Here is a 20,385-nt window from a genome sequence, read left to right as displayed (position 1 = left end):
AAAATAGACAGTTTGATGTAAGGGGCAAAAAAAAAAAAACATACTTTGCCATGAAACACCTTTAATTTATTGTACTGAAAAAAAATCAGAAAAAATCAAAATCGTGGCTTTAAAACTGTGAATCAAATCATATCGAATAGTTGCTTGACTAAATCGTTACATCCCTACTTTTAATCGAGAAACTGTCAGTGAAAAAAAAACTTGTAAATTTATGAGATTAAAAATTGGAAATTTACGAGAATCAAAGTTATAATTTCGGAGAAAAAAACTGTAAATTTACAAGATTGAAAGTTGTCAATTTACAAGACAAAAACTAGTAAATGTATTAAATTAAAAATTTCAGAGAAAAAATAATAAATTTATGAGATAAAAAGTTTAAAATTTATGAGATTTACTCCTAAATTTATAAGAAATAAACAGTAAATTTACAAGATTAAAAGTCGTACATTTAGGAAAGAAAACACGTAATATTATTATTATTAGTATTATTTTTTGGGTGGCCCTAATACTTCCTTGTATTTTTTACAGATTTGCAAACCTAAACTTTTTGGGCAAATTTAATTAGTGTTATGATGAAACTTGATTTTTGTGCAAACATGCAGTTGCAGATGTGAATCAATTCAGTTGCGGTTGAGATTCTTTTATTTTGAGCCCATACCCTGCAGACAACAGACGTGTAATGGCGGCAAAAAATGATCAAGTCATTCGTATTTGAAGACATGTGACCGTACCGTGTGGTATAATGTAATAATGTTCTGTTTGTATTATCTTGATGTGGAAAAACAACAGTGATCTGAACTTTATGAAACTAAAATGCGACATTTGACATTAATTCCCGCTTGTACACATATTTAATTTACACTTGATTATCTTACAAGAAATACAAGGAATCTGGAAAACTTCCTTTGTTTAGTATCCATGTATTTATCTCTGGGTCATATTGGTTTAATTTTTAACCAAAGATGTTCCGGATCAGTGAAGCGGATTGTTCAAAATGAACCAAAATCAACCATGAATCCGATCGGCAACCACTAATTTTGAATTGCTTCACCCCTAGTGCCTTCTAATCATGTGTGATGTGTTTGTGCAGGTGAGGAAAGAATCAGTCGGGATTCTCAGTATGAACAGGAAGGAAAAGTGCAGTTTGTGATCGACGCGGTGTACGCCATGGCCCACGCCTTGCACAACATGCACCTGGACCTCTGTCCCAGCTCTACAGGCGTCTGCGAAAAGATGGACCCCGTGGAAGGGCGCATGCTCCTCCAGTACATTCGCTCTGTAAACTTCAACGGTGAGGTTCAACTGCCCTTTAGTCTTTATTCATCTTTTCTTTTCATCTCAGCTTTGCCCAAAGAGAGAGAAAAAAAGATGCTGAGATTTTTGTCACTGCATATGTCTGGTGGAAAAAAGGGAAGTGCAGGCAGTTTAAAGATGTAAGCTTTGAGATGTTTTTTGCTAATGTACCAAGCGGTGGAAAACAGCACATTTCTTCAAAGCACGACCCCTCCCTCAGGCTGCCCCCTTGCCTTTCTCCAATTACAACACTCCAGCTTTTCATCCCCGTCCTGCATAAAAAAGTCACCGTTCGGAAAAAGAAAAAGAAAGCGTTCTATGAAAGCATCCTCTTTACCGCTCTCCTCTTGCTGGGCCTTGTATGGAAGACTGTTTTTTGATAGAGTGCCTGCGGGGTCCTGAGAGGAACATTCAATCATGTTAGTGCTATAGAGCAGAGTGCACTGAAAGACCTGAGCCTTCACTAAAGAGCATCCTGCACTCAGCTTTCACATGACTGCACAAGACTGAAGTAAGCAATACAGGCTGCATTCAACAGTGTGTGGGTGTTCTCTGAGAGCTCGGACGGCTTGAATTCCTCGTTTCCTCTGACTCGATTTTCATTTGTTAGCCGCTTGTTAAGAATTTCTCTCCATTAAACAGGCAGCGCAGGAACTGGAGTGATGTTTAACGAGAACGGAGATGCTCCTGGTCGCTATGACATCTTCCAGTACCAAATGTCCAATATCAGCAACCCTGGATACAAAGTCATCGGCCAGTGGACAAACCATCTTCGACTCAACGTAAATATCCGCATGATGAGGCCTTGAGGAATGTTTTATTTCCTGTTTAATTAGATAAAAGATGAAAACCTGATTATAGTGACAGAAATCTCTCAAAAGCAAATACTTCTTGGTTTCTTTTTCTTCCAAGAGGTTTCCAAACACACAAATCAATACTGCACTGCTAATAATGTAGCCTAAAAATAGGAAAAGAGTACAAATCTTATGAAAAAAACATCACTAGAAACTAGTAAAATTCTTATTATATAAAAACTTTATGATAAGAATCTAGAAATAAAGAACTGTACGCAAGCATGCAAAAAGGGGAAAAAAGATAAAAAATTACTTTTTATAGAATTACTTCAAATTAAATGTTATACAGCCCAATAATGCACTTTTTTGCTGGTTTTGTAGTTTTTATGTACCTAATTGTGATACATTTTAATAATAGTGACAAAAACTAGTGCAATAGGTGAAAATCACAAATAAAATGTGAACAAATTGAGAATAAGTTTGTATCACAAGTTGGTAAATCTTTTTAAATCCTTATAAAATGTAAAAGTAGTTCTTATTCTTGGAACACAAATCAAAATTTTTGTTTTTCCAAAATAATGAATGCAACTTTTCAACATTTATTGAACTTTGGAATGGCATCCTCAAAATGTAACCAGAAATTATAATGCGATTTGAGTTTATTTGAGTCTTTAATCAAGTTTTTCTATTGTCAAGAGTATGGAGCAAAACGTCCCATTTAAATAATAATTTCCTTATTTCTATGTCTCTTAATGAGACAAAAATTATCGACTAGAAGACAAAAAAGGGAAATTGAAACAACATAATGGTCTTGGGGTTGCGGGCTTCAAAGCCAAGGACGCCAGCAGACTGATAAAGAAGGCGGAGTCTGTTGTAGGTTGCAAACTTTTGCCCTTGGAGGAGCAGGTGGAGATCGGGATGCTAAAAGAAAATCAAGAGAATTGTGTACAAGCTGTCACATCCGCTCCACAAAATGATGTAGAGCATGAAGTCCAGCTTCAGACAGACTCAGTCGACTCCACTGCAAAGGAGAGATACAAAAAAATCATTCTTGCCGGCAGCAATTAGTCTGTTTAATTCAGTAAAATTGATTCTGTTTTTATTATTTGTATTATGTATTCTGTAAATTTGAAACACATTACTGTTTCTATTCTCAATTTAAAATCTGGTAAAGTATCACGAATGTCTAAAAACAAGGGTTAAAATCTTTGCAGATATCAAATAGTTTGCAGTGTTCGAGTGGCTGCACTTTACTTCCTTCACAGTTTTTATCTGATTTAAACCCAGTTTGCAGTAACACATTTTTGACCAATCTTAACTCAATCTTTTTTTTAGTATTTATGAGGTAGAAAGACTACCAAAAATGCTTCAAATTCTTTATTTTAGCCTTTTGTGTTACGCTTGTGGAATAGTGGTGCTTTTGTTTAACCTGTTGATGCGGTCCTTTTGTAAACCAAGACTTTATGCTTCTGAATGTCCGAATATTAGAAGCAGGAGTGTTACATAAAGTATTTTATTCTATATTATAGTCTATAATAAAGAGAGGTATTCATCACTTTTGATACATCCCTTTTTATGTTGTGTAGTGCAGCCTATTGCATGGATTCTATTCAGCATATATTCTGACTGATGTGTTACTCTCTGGGTTGTGGTTGCCAGGTTGGGAGCTAAAAGATGTAATCAGCAAACCAGGAGATCACAAAGCGGAAAAAATAGCTTAAGTATTTTTGTTGGTCTTTCTAACTCATAAATACTAAAATGAGTTCCAGACAAGTTCAAAACACTATTTTGGGAGAACATCTGGCGTTTTTTTTTTTTTTTAACCTTCTCAAATCCGCAGCTTCATTTAAGTAAGTCCTGAGGAAACAGACTCCACTTATGGTTTGTCCTTGCAGCCCATCAGTGCAGGAGCTTCAAGTCATTTAATTCAGTAAGATGATGTTTGCATATTTGGACCATCTCCAGGTGGAAGAAATGCAGTGGTCAGGAGGTGAACGCAGGATCCCGGAGTCGGTGTGCAGCTTCCCGTGTGAGCCCGGGGAGAGGAAGAAGATGGTGAAGGGGGTCCCCTGCTGCTGGCATTGTGAGCTCTGTGATGGCTACCAGTACCAACTGGATGAGTTCACGTGTGACATGTGCCCGTTTGACATGAGACCCCTGAAGAACCGCACAGGATGCAGGCCGACTCCCATCATCAAGCTGGAGTGGAGTTCTCCATGGGCCATCATCCCCGTCTTCTTAGCCATCCTGGGAATCCTCGCAACATCTGGAGTCATCGGCACCTTCATCCGCTTCAACGACACCCCCATCGTTCGGGCCTCCGGGAGAGAGCTCAGCTATGTGCTGCTGACGGGCATCTTCCTCATCTACCTCATCACCTTCCTCATGATTGCAGAGCCCTGCGTAGTGGTGTGCGCCTTCCGCAGGCTGCTGTTGGGGCTCGGCATGTGCATCAGCTACGCTGCCATGCTCACCAAGACGAACCGGATCTACCGCATCTTTGAACAGGGAAAGAAGTCAGTCACACCGCCCAAGTTCATCAGCCCCACCTCTCAGCTGATCATCACCTTCATACTCATCTCAGTTCAGGTAATGTCCCCCATCGCCTTCATCAGCGCTTCCAAACGTGGCCTGAAGCTGCTTTCTCTGCAGGTCCTGGGGGTGTTCGTCTGGTTCGGTGTGGTCCCTCCTCACACCATCATCGACTACGAGGAGCTGAAACCTCCAAACCCAGAGTTTGCCCGCGGAATCCTCAAGTGCGACATGTCCGACCTGTCCCTCATACTGTGTCTGAGCTACAGCATCGTGCTGATGATCACCTGCACTGTGTACGCCATAAAGAGCAGAGGAGTTCCTGAGACCTTTAATGAGGCCAAGCCCATCGGCTTCACCATGTACACCACCTGCATCATCTGGCTGGCCTTTGTGCCCATCTTCTTTGGAACTTCACAGTCCACCGAGAAGGTGAGGAGTCCGATGTTCCTGACAGCTGCTACTCTCTACTTCACCTTAGATAAGCACAGAAATGCTGGAAACCTTTAACTACTTAAAGTCTGTAGATGTAAATATGCATTAAACCACTTCAGATTCGAAATTACCTTAAATGAGCTTGACCAAACTTGAAAGGTAAATTTGTTTTTTATTGCTATATTCAAACTGTTCCCATTCATTTTTAATTATGATTATGCTTTTTTTTTGGCCAAAATAAAAAAATGTAATTATCTAGAACATAGTTTATGGAAATTTTGAAATTTTCCTCTGTGTTTTGGGCAGGACTGTTGGCAGAAAGTAATCCCACCCCCTATTTCCAATCATTCATCTATTTACAAGCTCTCCCACTAGCTTTCATCCCCGTACAAACCCAACCTCACTACCGGTGCAACAAAAATGGTGAACAGTGTCAGAGCTATCCAGCTGCAGCTTTGATCCATATGTAAGAGCAGACAAGGAAAACAAAGATGTACATGGATCTATTTGTCTGCAAGTGGATGCATCAGAATGGAGCAGATCAGGGAGCTCGTGGCTTGCCGTAGTAACTTGCATGTCACACTTACAAGCTTTTTCCAACAACACTTTTTCATCTGCTCCTGATTCACAATGACTCGGATAAAGAAATACTCAGAAATGCAGTTTTAATTTGGATTTTCTTTACATATGTACTTTTTTCAACAAAAAATGCCACATGAACAAGTTAGAAACACCAACAAAATTGTTTTTTTTTAAAAAAAAAAAAAAAAAACACAACATTTGAGTCGCGTGTTCATGGCACTATAGATGAAAATTGTATTTTTGGTTTGTTTAGCGTGTTTTGGGACATTTTTCTGGTGATGGAGGAGAAAATGAAGCTTAAAGTTGGATTTCTTTTTCTTTCTTGAAATTGTGAATCAAGATCAGATGGATAAATGGCATTTGAAATAGAGCATATTTGTGACTTAGAAAGGTGGGCCACAAGCTACGGGGGAGGGGAACGAAGGGCTGGGATGCTCCGCCCACAACTCAGAGGCAAATTTCTAATGAGCTCCTGCTGCTCTGCAGTAACTAGGTCATGGAAAACAACACAGGTTTTGTTTTTTTTAATAAAACAGCATTTCAAAATGAAAACACCATTAGGAACACTTTGAAAAAAGATGATTGGAGTGGGACTTTAAGACCAAATGTCACATGATCAAGATCGAGTCTACAGAGATAGAATTATCAATGACACCTAAATGTAATCATGTGCATCTGAACAAGAAAAATGGGAGTTGTTCAAATTAAATTGATAATATTAATTATGGTAGAAATGTAAGCGAGTCTTCTAAAAGAGTCTGGTTTACACATTAGATAAAACTGATTTTCCACATTGTAGCATGTAGCATGACAATTCTGGATTATGTAAATGCAGAGATATGTTTTGCTCCTTTCATAAAGCAGTCAAACTATTTTGACACTTTTTTTGTAAAACACCTTACCTTTTAGGTTTGAAATTTAACTTGAAATGTTTTTTGTTTAAAAAATTCCACATAATTTAATCTTTTTTCACTACAGTGGAATGTCATTTTTAAAATTTGATTTTTTTTCTCCAATTTTGTGGGTTCATCATTAGGTTGACTTTAGCTTTTAGATTGCAACCCATTATTAGAAAAGGACTATAAAAAAAACTGTCAGCATTCATGGCATTTATTGATAAAACAAATTTTCTCACTTTCTGGTTTCCGTCTATAAACAACAAAAACGAAATATAAAATTACAAAAAGCATCAAGAAAAACTTGAGGAAAAACATTTTTTAATAAAAAAGAGTGAAACGATCTGCAACTAAAGCAAAAATTACACGTCTGTATTTTACTAATAAACCCTTCAAAACATCAACTTTTAAGCTTTAGAAGATAATTATAATTAATCTGTTTTACATGTTTTTATAAGTTAATTTAATATGTTAAAGTAATAGTTTTTGTAAGTTTGTTTAAAATGAAGTAACTCTTACATTGGAAACCAAACAAACTCTAAATGAGGAATTATAAAACACACAAAAAAACCTGCATTTCAGCTGATTAATTTGATATGGAGACAAGTTAAATGTGATTCCTATTTTATGTAGTCAAGCAAACCATTCATTTATTAATGTACAATAAACACCACAGTGTTATTCCCTCTTTACTGTCTAGTTTTTCTGCTCCAGAGTCCATTAAATAGTAAAATAAATCAAATTATAAAAGCCGCAGTAAGCTACGTGAATACAGAGTGAGGAAAAGAAATCCCACCGATGTGAAAAGTGGGTTTGCTGCCTGTCAAATCACATTTTGCTCCTGCGGTACTGGGAGCACATCCTGCCTCACTGTACTCAGAGTTTCTCCTGGCTTGTGGGCTGTTTCTGCCGTCACAAAGTACGGAGCTGCGAGGGCAGTATATGAAAAATACAGATAAGCTTTGACTAATACAGAGCTGCTTTATGATTCAGTCGGGCTGAAACAATTAAAGCCTGAGGTGCTTTTAGCGTCTTTTTTAACCTTCTGGAATGGAAATGGAGGAGGAGAGAAAGGAGGTCGGATGAGCTCACGGGCAAAAGGAAGCCTTCAAAGACCAATTATGGTTATCCCATTTCATTAATGATCACTCAGAGAAATTGCTATTTATAAGCAGTGACTTTTGTGTGACTTGTCAAAGGGCCGTTACGTCCCAGTGCTGTGCAGGAGGAGGAGCTCTACCTGTGAGCTGCATCACGTGTCTGCACTCCCAAATCACCAGCTTTTGCAGACTCGTGGTCCATCCTACGTGATGCCAACATATTCCCGCAGCATGTTCTGCAGCCGAGGGATGTTAGTAACTTATTTATAACTTCAATGTCTTATTTATAGCACGTGCAGCCTCATGTAGTTTCTGATAATTGTTGCACTGAGAGAAAAGCCAGTGAAGAGCGAGGTGGTGGAATTCCATAAATAGAGTCTCCTCGGACCGTCAGAGGATGAATCATTCATCAGGTTTGTGACTTTTTTGGATGGAGAGCTTCCTAACCCCACTCTGTTCTGGTGCAGATGTTCATCCAGACCACCACCCTGACGGTGTCCATGAGCTTGAGCGCCACCGTGTCCCTGGGCATGCTTTACATCCCCAAGGTGTACGTGATCATCTTCCACCCAGAGCAGAACGTCCAGAAGAGGAAACGCAGCTTCAAGGCGGTGGTCACGGCGGCCACCGTGTCCACGCGCCTCTCCCAGAAGTCCAACGACAAACAGAACGGAGAGTCCAAGATGGAGCCGGACAGGTCTCAGTGATCCATCAGGACATGAATCCAACTCTCTGTATTTACCTGATGAGTTTATCGACTCTTAAACGGACTAAAACATCAGCCAAGATGCTGATGGACGAGCTTTTTCTTCACTCTACAGAATGCACACATGAAGCTGACTGAGGAGCCAAACGGGCTGGAACTGAACAGCCTCGGTGCTGAGGACAAAATTCTGTTCACCAGCATAAAACCCCACTGCATGGATTCTGTGTTTTATGTAACCACGAATGTGTTCAAGTATTGTTTCTACGGGGTGTTGTGACTTGCACAGGAAAGTAGCTGCTCTTCAAACACAAAGTTCAACAGGAGGCAATAGCAAACCCCAGTCACTTGTCACTAATGTGGAAAACAATGTTTGGCATTTCCCCTTATTGTATGTCGAAGTGAGGAACGAGGGTCAGTTTGTACGGCAACACGCCAAACATCAGGCTGCTTTTGTGTTCATGCATGGGAACTTTTTTTATTTTGTGCCATTCTTGTTTTGGAAATATTAAAAGACACTGAGAACCTAGAAGAAGAAACAGCCCCAAACTGCCAGCCTATTACCAGCTTTGTGTTTTACTTGATCATTTCATGCAACTCAGGTTTCAATTTGTTTGATTTTTTTCCTCCTGTTAAATGAGTCTTTACTGCCCTCTAGAGGACAGAACAGCTTAGTGAGGTCTTTGTAAACTGGACACAAACCTTAATAATATAAAAGAAAACAAATATTTTATTATTTGACTGACTAATAAGTGGTGGAACGATACAAGAGAAAAAGTACAAACTTCAGCAGCATTTCTTGACAACAGATGACATAATTTAAAGAAAAGAAAAGAATTTTGCAGGTAGGTTTTACTTTAATAAAGATCTAACTCAGATTCTCGTCAGGTCAGTTTCTGTATCTCAAAATTCATGTCAACACATAAAAATAAAGACGGTCATCTAATGTGTCGACTTCACAGGAAATCCAGTATTCATCAAAAGCGAGTTTCTTTTAATTAAAGGGCCAAGTGGGAAAGCTGCTGAGTGGCAGAGCTAGATCTATGACCCAAAGGGACAGTCGTTCATCTTGGAACTGTGAGGATTTACTCCAGGAAGCCGTCCAGAGTCAGGCAGGGGGTAACCTTTGGGGGCGGCCGGCTCACCTTTTTCCTCTTGGCTTTAATTAGCGGTCGAATCTCCGATAACGGAGACTGGAGGGAGGGAGCGGGTTAAGGAATTAGGAACTTATTGCTTAAGCATTTTAAATGATCACATTTTCAGGTTTCCCACACAGTAAACAGTTCATTAAAAAATACTTTGCACTTTATCAGTAACCATGGAGATATTTTTCTAATCAGTTTCTTGTCTGTTTTTTTTCCATGCAAACTTAAGAGTCAATTGTTGAAGACTTAAACATTCCTTTGTGCATGAAGCAGATCCCACTTGGTTAAAGTATTGGCTGAAGAATTCGAGTTAAACACGTTCACCTTTCTAAACTTGACCTGAAATTGGTTTAATAAAACTAGAACCATGATTTGACTTTTTCTTCTGTTTTATGTTTATCAGCTGTTATTTAAAAATCAAAGTACTTTAAGAAATTATTTTAGCAAAAAATAAAAATGTTAAAACAACTGTGCAGAGGTAATATGGTTTTCATATTTTGTTTACAGGAAATGTCTCTTTGAGGGATCTGAAATAAATGAATCTTCCTTTGGAGGCAGGATTAGGGCCACACATAGAGATGTTCTGCTGCATTTCAGCTCAATAAACAATTACAAAAATCTGACACACTTCTGCCAAATTTTTTGTTATTTTGTCCTAAATTATTTCCAAAAGGGAAACTCAAACTACTTCGTCTGTGTGCTCTGGGAAGTGGGCGTGGTCTATTGGTTTTGGAACTAGATTAAGAATCAAAAACTTTTACTTTAAAAACAATTTTAAAAAAAGTTTGCCCCTTTTCTGAAAAAATGCTCTCTAAACAAGTAATAAATGTAGTATAGCAAAAAAATATGTGTATTTTTTATATACATTTACTAAAATCCCGTTTTCTATTGTTCTAAATGAAATGTACTCATTGTTAAAAGATAAATACATATTTCCAAATGTATTGATCTGTTTTCAACATTTTTTTGTTGTTACTTTTAAATGTATAGATTGAAAGAACTCTGACTGGTCGGCTTGGTAAAAAAGATTTTGCTAAATTATTTATTTATTTAATGTTTTTTTTTTTTTTTTTAGGTTTCAAGACAGAAGCTGGAAACACAGAAGTGTTCAAGCTAAAGTTGGATTCTGATTCATGCTTTCCGAGTTGGCAGTTTAGGGGAGATTTAAGGGGAAATGTATTCATGTGACTGAAATGTGTAAAACTTGAGAACTGTTTCACTAAAACAGCTCACACACTTAACTTCCTCCAGAGAATAAAACAAATCAAACTGTCCCCTTTTCTCTTTACTGACGCCGTGAATCAGAAGCCAACTTCAGTGATGTGAACTTTTCAGTGCAGGAATGTTATCTTATTTTATTTGTTCATTTAAATGACAGGGAGATTTCACATTAAAAGGCATTGCTGCCAATGCACAACATTTAGCTACAAAGCTATTTTTCATCTGCTGTTTTTAAACAGAAGCAGGAATAGTGCCGTCAAGTTGATTGTATGTGTGTTTTTGCAGTGCTGCATCATCACATTTATGCTGTTTTTCATTCATCAAATGATCTATTAATTGCTGCTGCAGCTTGCATGAAATCCCAACTTTTGTTTTTTTTTTCAGAATCCCGAACTCTCTCAGCCCTTAGGAAGAAGGGTAAAATTTGAAGTAATCAACAGCTTGAATGCAAACAAGTGAAAGTAAACATTAACAGTTCAGCACAAAATAAAAAAAATACAGAGGGGCTGGATCATTCAAGGGTCAAATATGGGACATAAGTCATGAACGTACAGAGGAAAGGATACAAGCTGGAAGAACTTCGTTCTGCCTCCAAGTCCATCATAACCCGTTCTGACCTGAAACAAGCAATATTTTTTTCCCCAACAAACATAAAAAAAAATAAAATAAAAAATCACCCAAGAGAACCCACAAATTTAGCCTCATTTTCATTTCTTTTAAAAACATTTTTTTGTTTTATTTATTTTTTCTTTTTTTAATAATTGTTTTTGTTTTTTTTGTTTTATTAGTTTGGCTGCAATAATTGGCGATACCTAAAATGAACAACCAAATCTCACATTAATGTTGAAAGCTAAGAAGAGCACTGCCTCTTGGGTTCTGCGGGGTTAAAAACGCGGTTATTTTGTACGTACTGCTCCTGGTTTATGATGATGAGGGTCCAACATGCCTCCAAAAGTCTTCTTCCGGAAAAGCAGGGAGTTCCTTAGGAAAGGACCCATGGCTGGATCTTCATCCTGGGGCTGAAGAAGACTCACATCAGCGTAAAAGCTACTTTAAATGTACCAAAAAATGCATCCTTAACAGACTAGGATGAACTACCTTGCTCTCTGATGAAGATTTTTTGTAGAGTTTGGCAAAAGAAGTTCTGTGAAAAAGTATATATATTTTTTTCAAACACTGCAGGCTCCTGAATCAGAACAGGTGAAGCAGCTTCCTTCAGAGGAACTCACAAAGGTGGGTCGACGCTCATCTTCTGTGCCGTGACCTGCGTCGACCTCTTGACCACATGCTCTGGAGTGCTGATGTCATAGGTGATGTTGAGATCGACGTCATCTCCGTCAGGCGGCTGGTGGAAGCGAGGCTCCTTTAGGTTCACTGGAGCTGGACTGAAGGCGCAGGAACAAGCATGTTCATGTCAAGCAGGGACCTTTTTTTATTGTTTTTAAAGCAAAGCTGATGAAGACACACCTTTCAAAAACCAGCCTGCTGAGGGTTTCATTTGTCCTGGTTGGGGTGCTCAGAGTCTTCTGCAGAAAATCCACTTTCTTCTTCAGACTCTGCAAAGAAGGAGAAATCAGAAATCAAAGCTTCTGAATGAATGCTGGGAAAATTTGTTGATTTTTCCTTACAGAAATCTCTCTGTCAGCATTTGCCAGATCTGCCTGCAGAGATTTTACATCCTCCTTTGTCTGATTTAACTCCTGGGAAGTTTTCTGCAACTAAAACGGCATAAAAACACATCGTCAGAACAAAGGATCCCCCAGGTCTCATTACCATTTTCCAAGAAATGTATCCCGACCTTGTTGTTAGAAGAGAACACTTCTCTCTTCAGCTTCTCACACGTCTCATTTGAAGACTTCAGGCTCCCCTTAAGATTGTCATACTCCCTGTAAAGGAAATCAAAAATAATGTAATGATAAATATTGCACAAATATTTCTCTTTTTATTTATGTTTTAACAATAGGAAATAGTGAAAACCATTTCAATATGTTATTTCTGTAACCAGATTAGTCTTTATGTAAATTCCTCCAGATTGTTTTTTTTTCCTACTATAAAAACAAGATTTTCAGATTTAAAATCCCATTGGAGCTAAGATCAAATTACTGACCAAAAGAAATTGAAGTAAAATAAACAGCTATAACCTCAGTCAGTTTAGCCCCTACTTCCAAAACCGTCTTTATTTTGCATTTATAACAAGAAAAAAAATAAGGAAAGTGTTACCAGTTTTTTCTCATTGAGTTTTGAGCTTCATCTACATTTTAAAGTTAATAAAAGATGATTACATTGCATTCCAAATATTATGCAAATTGTATGTAAGTGTCAAAAAAGTTAAATTATTTGTTTTTTAATGAAACTCATGGATGACATTGTGTATCGGGGCTCTTTGGGTCGCTGAAATCAATCTCAGACAGCTGTGATCATTAGTTTACCAGGTGAGCTCAATCAAAGGAAAAACTAGGAAAGAAGGACGTTTACATTAATAATCAGATCAACATTCTCAAGCAATATGGGAAATAAAAAGGATCTCTGCTGCTGAAAAGTGTAAATTAGTTATTTCTTAGGTGATGAGAAGATGAGGAATGGAAGAGTGTAATGTGTCCATTTTTAAGATTAAAGCAGATATACAAATTTGTGGCAACAACAAAGGAATAAACCTGATAAGCCATACAGTGAAGTTATGGGAAAGAGTAGTTGAAGCTACATTAGCAGAAGTGAATATTTGTAAGCAGTAGAATAGTTTCATGCATAGAAGAATCACTACAGATGCAACATTTGCTGTTGTAGTACATTTATGGTTACTTTGCTACTGAAAATATTCCATCTGTAAAAGTCAGTGTAAATGTGGTGCATAAATTAATGATCTGCTTCATCAACTATTTTCCTTTTATGTTAAACTGAGCTGATACCAAAGCAGCAAAAGACAAAGTGGTTTTAGTAAATCCACATGTGATGTTTTTAAAAACTGTAAGGAAATCCAAGCAAAATAAAAGCATCCAGGCAGCGCTTACTTCTTCAAAGAGATGCAGTAAATGGAGAGCTGCTCCACTGCTGATGAGCTGACACCCATGTCTGTGATCATGGACTCCACCTCTGCTCTCTGGCCCTGCAGCAACACATCCAAACTGGAAACAAACAACACAGCAAATAAATTACTTTGCTACAATTTGACAAAAAAAGTAAAAAAAAAAAAAAATATGCTGCACGTTATAAAAATAACTTATCATCCTAAAATACGTAGCAATTTTCATTAAGATCAATTATACTTTTTTGCAAAGTGTCAGGAGGCAGCAACATTTTCATTAAATTAGATGTGTCACAAGGTCAATCCCTATGGCATCAAACCACAAATGTTCAATTTGCACATATAAAAAATCTGCCTACATTAAAAAAAGCAGCAACAAATCCATGATTAATAGCACTTAAAACTTAAAGACAAACTCCACTGAAATCCATGTTTTGTTTGTCTGTTTTAAACATGTTGTAGTAGCATTTTTCTCATGATGGAGGACAAATAAAAACATATTCAAGATTAAAACCGCATTTTATGAATATTTTTTTATCCAACTCGTGTTGGATTGCACAGGCTCCAGGATAAGGTAATTAAAAAACAAATAAATAAATCCACAATCTTTCAAAAACAATAAAAACGAATGAACTGTTACATCAATATGAGTTGGAAAACTTATTATTAAACTCATTTATTATCAATAATTTTGAAGAATGTCATTAAGCATAAAGCTACAGTCACCAAAATTCGTTACATAAGTAATTAATACCATACTGTCCTGCTGCAACAGAGATTTTTGGAGAAAATCACTCCTATTTTTAAATATTTATTTTTGTCCAAATTTACCATAATGAATCAAAAAGACTTAAAGATCTAAAGGAACTAAGACTACAGTTTCCAAACTTTCTTACATAACTAATTATCACTTTTTTACTAGTTTATTGTTAAGAATACTTTTCTAGTTATTAATTGCACTATTTTTACTTGATTGCTGAAGCTACTTCACAAGAGTACTCTGTTTAAATATTAAACAATAAAAGAAGTGAATAAATAAAAATAGGGACCAAGTTGGATCAGTTTATATTATTTTGAAAAAATGTCTTACAAAAGTATTGAATCAGTGCTCTGTATTGATATCAAAAACAAGTGACTCTGAATTGGATTGGGGCCAAAAAGTACTGACTGTGACATTCCTGGTTAATATATTTTAAACAATTTAATAGGATGTTTTATTTTTGCCATGCTCATAATCACCCACGTTTGTTTTTAAAAGTGGTTCAACGAGAGTGCTGCTCAGACCTCTCAAAGGTTTTTAGCTTGGTCCTCAGTCTCCGGGCCTCCTCCTTTGCAGACTGAACTTCATCTTGCTGCATTTCCATATAAGTCATCTGTTTCTGTAACAGACCAACACATCACACCACATTTAAAGATCCAATCAGTGTGTAGACCTGAGATAAAACAGCTGAGATGAAGGCTTACTTTGAGAGCTGAACACAGCATGTCCTTATCCCGGATCTCTTTCCGCATATGGTCCAGGTCTCTCCTCTGCCTGTCCAACGTGTCTTTTAAGCTGTCCATAGACTTCTGTTTGTCCCGCCAGTCTTGTTCTACAAAAACCATCAAAATGATGAGAAAGCAGCCCCCTCCTCTGGCGTTCTCATATCGGCGTAACCTTGTTCATTATTACCTTTGGAGCTTAGAAGGGCTCTCACTCGACCGAGTTCGTTCTGGAAGGAGAAGAAACACATTCTTTTAGACAGAAACAATAAAAAGGGGTTCATTTTCATATGATTGGTTGGGAACTTTAGACAGACTGCAATCATACTGCAGTGATACCTCCAGACTCTCCGGGTCTGCTGAGCTCTTCTCCTCCACATCCACGTTAAAGAACAGCTTGCAGATGATGTGTCTGGAGTTGACCTAAACATATAAATCAAGACAATTGACATGCTTTTTTTCAGATTAGAAATCAATCAATGATGTTCGGGGCTCGTAAATGTACCTGCTTCCTGCACTGAGGACAGGTTTTCGTGGGTGCTGTCTGGAACCACTTAAGAACACTGAAAGGAAAGCAGCGAGGGACACTTTCAAAACCATAAACTTGACAATAGTTAATACACAACAAACGGTAATGACGTTACCATTCATAGTGGAAAGTGTGTCCGCAGTGAATGGCGGCGACATCTCTGGAGTGATCGAATAAATCCGAGCAAATTGTGCAAGATGCTCGTATAGGCATCCTACTGGTAACAGGCTCACCCTGACTTTAAGTTACTAATAAAGTTCTGCATTCGGAGAAACAAAGCTTTCAACAGAGCGTTACACTTCTATTCAACAACGTGTGATGACAAGGTTCTATCTTTTATCCATTATAATTTGTTAAACTGGTCGGACAAATGAGGCTAAAAGCAATGCTAACAAGCTAGCTGTTAGCCCTTTTAAAAAAATCAAACTCACCGAACGGACATTTAAAAATTACTTTGCAACTCTGTTTACTGCAATCTAACACTACAAACTCTATCTGTCACATTTCATTTGAACTGCATCTACACGAAAACCGTGGAGTTCGGATAACTAATACAAACAAAAAAGCAACTTCATCAAATGTCTGTTTCCCCGCTGGACATTCAAACAAGCCACGCCTCCATGTGGTGCGTTCAGGGGCTGCTGTATACTCAGAAAATCCTGTTATAACCTGATACAGTAGAAGTAGCTTGTCATATTAAAGCATATTTTTTATATAATATGGAAGTTAAGCACTCATTTAAGCACATATTTTAATTCCATATAAAACTATCTTAATTTATACTCATAACATGTTACTCTCCAACTTCAAGTTTAGTTAAAGGCTGTTTTAACGGACAGGACTCAAACTAAAACCACAATGCACTGCGGTTCTTCAATTTAGACACAATTATGCATCACGATATGGGCTTTTGGGTCTCTTTTAATAAGCATTTACTTAATTGACAATGACCTATTTAAGATATCCAAGTTCTAACAATGCAGACCCCAACTTCAATCACATGTGCTTCGCGTTAAACTTCAAATCCCACAATTCCTACTTCCGCAATGTTGCTGGACACGGTGCAATCCGGAGGAAGTGCTTGTTTGGTCTAGTTAGCTTCAGCAAAAGTCACAAGGGAGTTGCGGGATACACGTATCAAGATCGGACAGCAGTAGAAATGAAAGGTAAGATGGTGGAAAGAGTTTGAACTGTTGTAAGAAAATCTGTTGTAAACGAAGATGATTAATTTAAACAACAGCCAGCAGGCTACTGCTCACTCTCTTGCTAAAGTTAGCAAGAATGTGATTAAAATTGAGCTTTAGCTAATAGTATGGGTTTATACTCATATATTTACAAAGGGATATGACAATATTTTCTTAAATATTAAAAAATAAATAAGTTAATTGTGTACATGTTGTTGTTGTCATTAGTTGATAAAATCCCCCTGCAGTTACTGCACAAGTAGGTGTGTGTCAGTGCGCACGCGCGTGTCTCATCAAAGCAATCTCGTAAAACTGCTGACCTTTGGTCACATATCTCAGCGTGTTTGTCCTGCCAGGAGCGTGGCCCCGCCTTACATAGCCGTGATGGATGGGGAAACCCAAAGAGCAGCTGCTGCTTGGGAGAATGGTACACTGGCTCCTGTGGATCGCCTCCAGTCAGACAGGGCAGACAGTCCCACACCAGGGCTGGTGGAGGGAACTGAACCAGGTAAGCAGACAGGTTTCTGTGATCAGCCAGAGCATGGTTCATGTGGCTGGGTCTCCACTGTACTGCCTCTGTGACATGAGACAATCTTGTGATGCAAAAATCTGAGTGCATGTGGATGGCTCTGTAACACTTGGTGAAGTAATCTATGGGCTAGATCAGGGGTGGGTAAAGTTTTTGACTCATGGGACAAAAAGGTTCTGAAATTTGACAGAAGGGCTGGACCAGGAGAATATGTGTGCAGTGTTTTGATAGTTCACTTTATAAGAGAAAGAAACAATACAATCCGGAAAAAAACATGCTTTAATTTTGACTGAAAATGAATTTAAAAACAAAAATGTTGGTATCTTATTTTAAAATGGTCTTTTTTCATTTTTTTTCCCAATTTCAACAATGGGTTGATAATCCTAAGAAAAGAAAAAAAACTTAGAGAAAAACTATGCTCATGTAGTGTTGGAATGACTGGAAGAATGCCCGTCGGACTTGAAAACATCAGAAAAAAAAAAGAAAATCTTCCCAAATCATACAAATGCACAATAACTTTCTGCACCTAAACAAAAGTCAGTTTCTTACTAGTGCACCATCTATGGGTAGACACCAGGATTACAGGGAAAAGTAAATTATAAATAAATAAACCATAAATATGGATTATCAATATAATTAATTCCAGTTTTGCGGGCCAAATAAAGTAGATTAATATGACCCTCAGGCTGTAGTTTGTGCTCCCCTGGGCTAGATACATGAAAACGTAAACAAAACCTTTTAGTGTAAATACTTAAAGACCCACACCAATGAAAATTGTAACCAACAACCAACTCATTTTAATTAAATGTAGATTATGCGGTATATAATGGGTCAAAGCTTCTGAGTTTTAATGGTTTAAGGATGAAGACTAACTAGTTATTTTGGTGAGTGTTGCTTTGGTCATCATAACCACTTTGGTTGCAGGTGCTGGTCAGAGAAGTGCCATGTTCGTTCACGCGCAGTCCTTTGAGGATCTGAGCACCGAGGTTGAAGACAGGGCAGCTCAACTGGGCAAAACGGAAGGCGAGTTCAATTCGCTGGTCGGAGACAAACCTGCAGAAGAACCACATAATGACTTCTCATCGGAGAATAAGACCAAGGAAGAAGACATCTCCAGTGAGGCGTGGCGCAGCCATAAAAAACACATTTTTGTGTTAAGTGAAGCTGGAAAGCCCATTTACACTCGCTATGGTACCGAGGAGGCCCTGTCCAGCACCATGGGGGTGATGATGGCCCTGGTGTCCTTTGTGGAAGCTGAGAAGAACATAATCCGTTCTATCCATGCAGGTCTGCGTTTACTTTGATTGTGATTGTCTGAGGACTTAAAAGTGTGTTTTCCAAACTGTATTCCTCATATTTTTTACAGATGGCTGTAAGGTGGTTTTTCTCACGAAGAGTCCTCTGGTGCTGGTGGGGGTCTCTAAGACCTGTCAGTCGGATAAAGAGATGCTGCGGGAGCTGCAATATATCTATTACCAGATTGTCAGCCTGCTCACCCTCACCCAGCTCAATCACATTTTTCAGAACAAGCAGAACTATGACCTCCGCCGCCTGCTAGCCGGCTCCGAGTACCTCACAGACAACCTGCTGTTCCGTCTCGAGCGAGACCCCAGCTTGCTGCTCAGCGCCGTGACCTGTCTGCCTCTGGCCAGCTCCGCTAGAGATGTCGTCTCGTCGGGTCTGCAGGCGGCCAAAGCCAAAAACCTGGTGTTTTCCATCCTACTGGCCGGTGAGCGTCTGGTCACTCTAGTGAGGAAGAAGGACCAGTTCCTGCACCACATAGACTTGCACCTGGTCTTTAACCTGGTTGGGTCCTCTTCGTCGTTTCGAGAGGGCGAGGGCTGGACCCCCATCTGCCTTCCCAAATTCAACACTGCTGGCTTTTTTCACGCTCACATTTCTTACCTGCAGCCTGGGTCTGAGCTCTGCCTCATCCTGGTCTCCACCGAGAGAGAGGATTTTTTTAACATGTCTGAGTGTAAGCAGCGGTTTATGGAGAGGCTGAGTAAGCGCAGCGCGTTCCAGGCCCTGAAGGAGGCGCTGAAATGTCCCAGCTACTCCGTGGCTCAGGTTGGCATCCCAGAACTCAGGCACTTCCTGTATAAATCAAAGAGTTCTGGGCTCTACACCAGGTAAGGGTCTCTGGCAGGAGTCATAGTCTGAATTAACTCACTACTCTTCAGTTGGTGCACTTTAGAGGGCATTTGTCTTTTTTTTTTTATTTTGTAAGTTTGAATCTACAATTCTAAAATCCACTGTCCTGGAAATTTCCCAGAAGGCAAAAAAAACTGGATTGATGCTCACTAGATTGGCGAATATAGACCACAATGTATTGCATTGTACTGTATTTACATTTATTTTTATAAATTATCACATTTTTCGTCATTAGAACTATTATTTTAATAGTCGACTAATCACAGATTATTTTTTCCAATTAGTCGACTAATCGGGTCATTCGTAAACTGCATGTAAAGCACACATCTTAACCATCATTAGTTTTAAACTAACTAAAAACTAGATATATAGCATTACCTGCTATAATGCTAGTGTGAATACTGTAAGCTGAATTTGGCCACTGAAGATGCTAGTGCTAGTGCTAGCTGAAGATGCTGAAATCACTGAAGCTGATAACTGAAAACACTGAAGCTAATAGCCAGCTAAAATATTAGTTAAATCCCATATTAGCCTAAAAAACTAAAATAAAGATTGCCTAAGTTAGCCAAAACAGCTAGCATATAGCTCAAATATTTTCTAAACTCCAAAGTAGCCTAAAAAACAAAAACAAAAAAATAGTCTAAGTTAGCCAACATAGCAAGCATCCAGCTGAAATATTAGCTAAACTCCAAATTAGCCTAAAAAACCTTAATAAATGCCAAAATAGCCCAAAAAGATAGCATAATGCTATTATAACTTTCAAGTTTATAACACTCTGACGCCA

General features: G+C 38.3%; 3 protein-coding genes across 3 annotated transcripts in view; 2 read left to right on the top strand and 1 right to left on the bottom strand.

Annotated features, from left to right (window-relative positions):
- The window catches only part of grm6b (glutamate receptor, metabotropic 6b), a 21,145-nt gene extending 12,248 nt beyond the window's left edge, over nucleotides 1-8,897 (top strand). Inside the window, exons 7-11 of the mRNA XM_024270022.2 lie at nucleotides 1,091-1,291; nucleotides 1,936-2,075; nucleotides 4,053-4,676; nucleotides 4,740-5,051; nucleotides 8,100-8,897. Of these exons, the coding sequence (XP_024125790.1) occupies nucleotides 1,091-1,291; nucleotides 1,936-2,075; nucleotides 4,053-4,676; nucleotides 4,740-5,051; nucleotides 8,100-8,339 (1,517 nt within the window). The 3' untranslated portion in view covers nucleotides 8,340-8,897. The remainder of the gene's footprint in view (nucleotides 1-1,090; nucleotides 1,292-1,935; nucleotides 2,076-4,052; nucleotides 4,677-4,739; nucleotides 5,052-8,099) is intronic.
- A 150-nt stretch (nucleotides 8,898-9,047) lies between these two features.
- On the bottom strand, nucleotides 9,048-16,374 carry LOC112145026 (TRAF-interacting protein). Its single transcript, XM_036211767.1, has 15 exons — nucleotides 15,850-16,374; nucleotides 15,711-15,768; nucleotides 15,545-15,628; nucleotides 15,396-15,435; nucleotides 15,188-15,315; nucleotides 15,008-15,102; nucleotides 13,710-13,823; nucleotides 12,500-12,587; nucleotides 12,330-12,419; nucleotides 12,169-12,257; nucleotides 11,931-12,086; nucleotides 11,800-11,845; nucleotides 11,613-11,720; nucleotides 11,268-11,318; nucleotides 9,048-9,528 (listed from the first exon to the last, which is right to left on the bottom strand). Exons 1-15 carry the CDS (start codon nucleotides 15,945-15,947, stop codon nucleotides 9,421-9,423), a joined length of 1,353 nt encoding a protein of 450 aa, XP_036067660.1. The 5' UTR covers nucleotides 15,948-16,374; the 3' UTR covers nucleotides 9,048-9,420.
- Nucleotides 16,375-16,586: 212 nt separating this feature from the next.
- mon1a (MON1 secretory trafficking family member A) lies at nucleotides 16,587-19,579 on the top strand (the record flags this gene model as incomplete). The annotated part of the gene is given in 4 exon segments (XM_036211766.1): nucleotides 16,587-16,900; nucleotides 17,275-17,426; nucleotides 18,372-18,734; nucleotides 18,814-19,579. Coding segments are annotated over 3 exon segments (1,253 nt in total), but the record flags the coding sequence as incomplete, so codon positions are not given.
- Between the last annotated feature and the right edge of the window lie 806 nt (nucleotides 19,580-20,385).

Source organism: Oryzias melastigma, linkage group LG5 (genome assembly GCF_002922805.2).
Source record: "Oryzias melastigma strain HK-1 linkage group LG5, ASM292280v2, whole genome shotgun sequence".
NCBI classification, from domain to species: Eukaryota; Metazoa; Chordata; class Actinopteri; order Beloniformes; family Adrianichthyidae; genus Oryzias; species Oryzias melastigma.
Note: the sequence above shows the minus strand (reverse complement) of the source record. Positions and strands in the feature narration are given on the sequence as shown.

What these genes read in the sequence shown, in the direction of transcription:
- LOC112145026 (XM_036211767.1), bottom strand. Translation starts at nt 15,947, where the DNA reads ATGCCTATACGAGCATCTTGCACAATTTGCTCGGATTTATTCGATCAC. An exon ending in GTCCTCAGTGCAGGAAGCAG is followed by an intron (nt 15,629 to 15,710) that starts GTACATTTACGA and finishes TTATATGTTTAG; the next exon opens with GTCAACTCCAGACACATCAT. An exon ending in AAGCTAAAAACCTTTGAGAG is followed by an intron (nt 13,824 to 15,007) that starts GTCTGAGCAGCA and finishes GTTTGTTTCCAG; the next exon opens with TTTGGATGTGTTGCTGCAGG.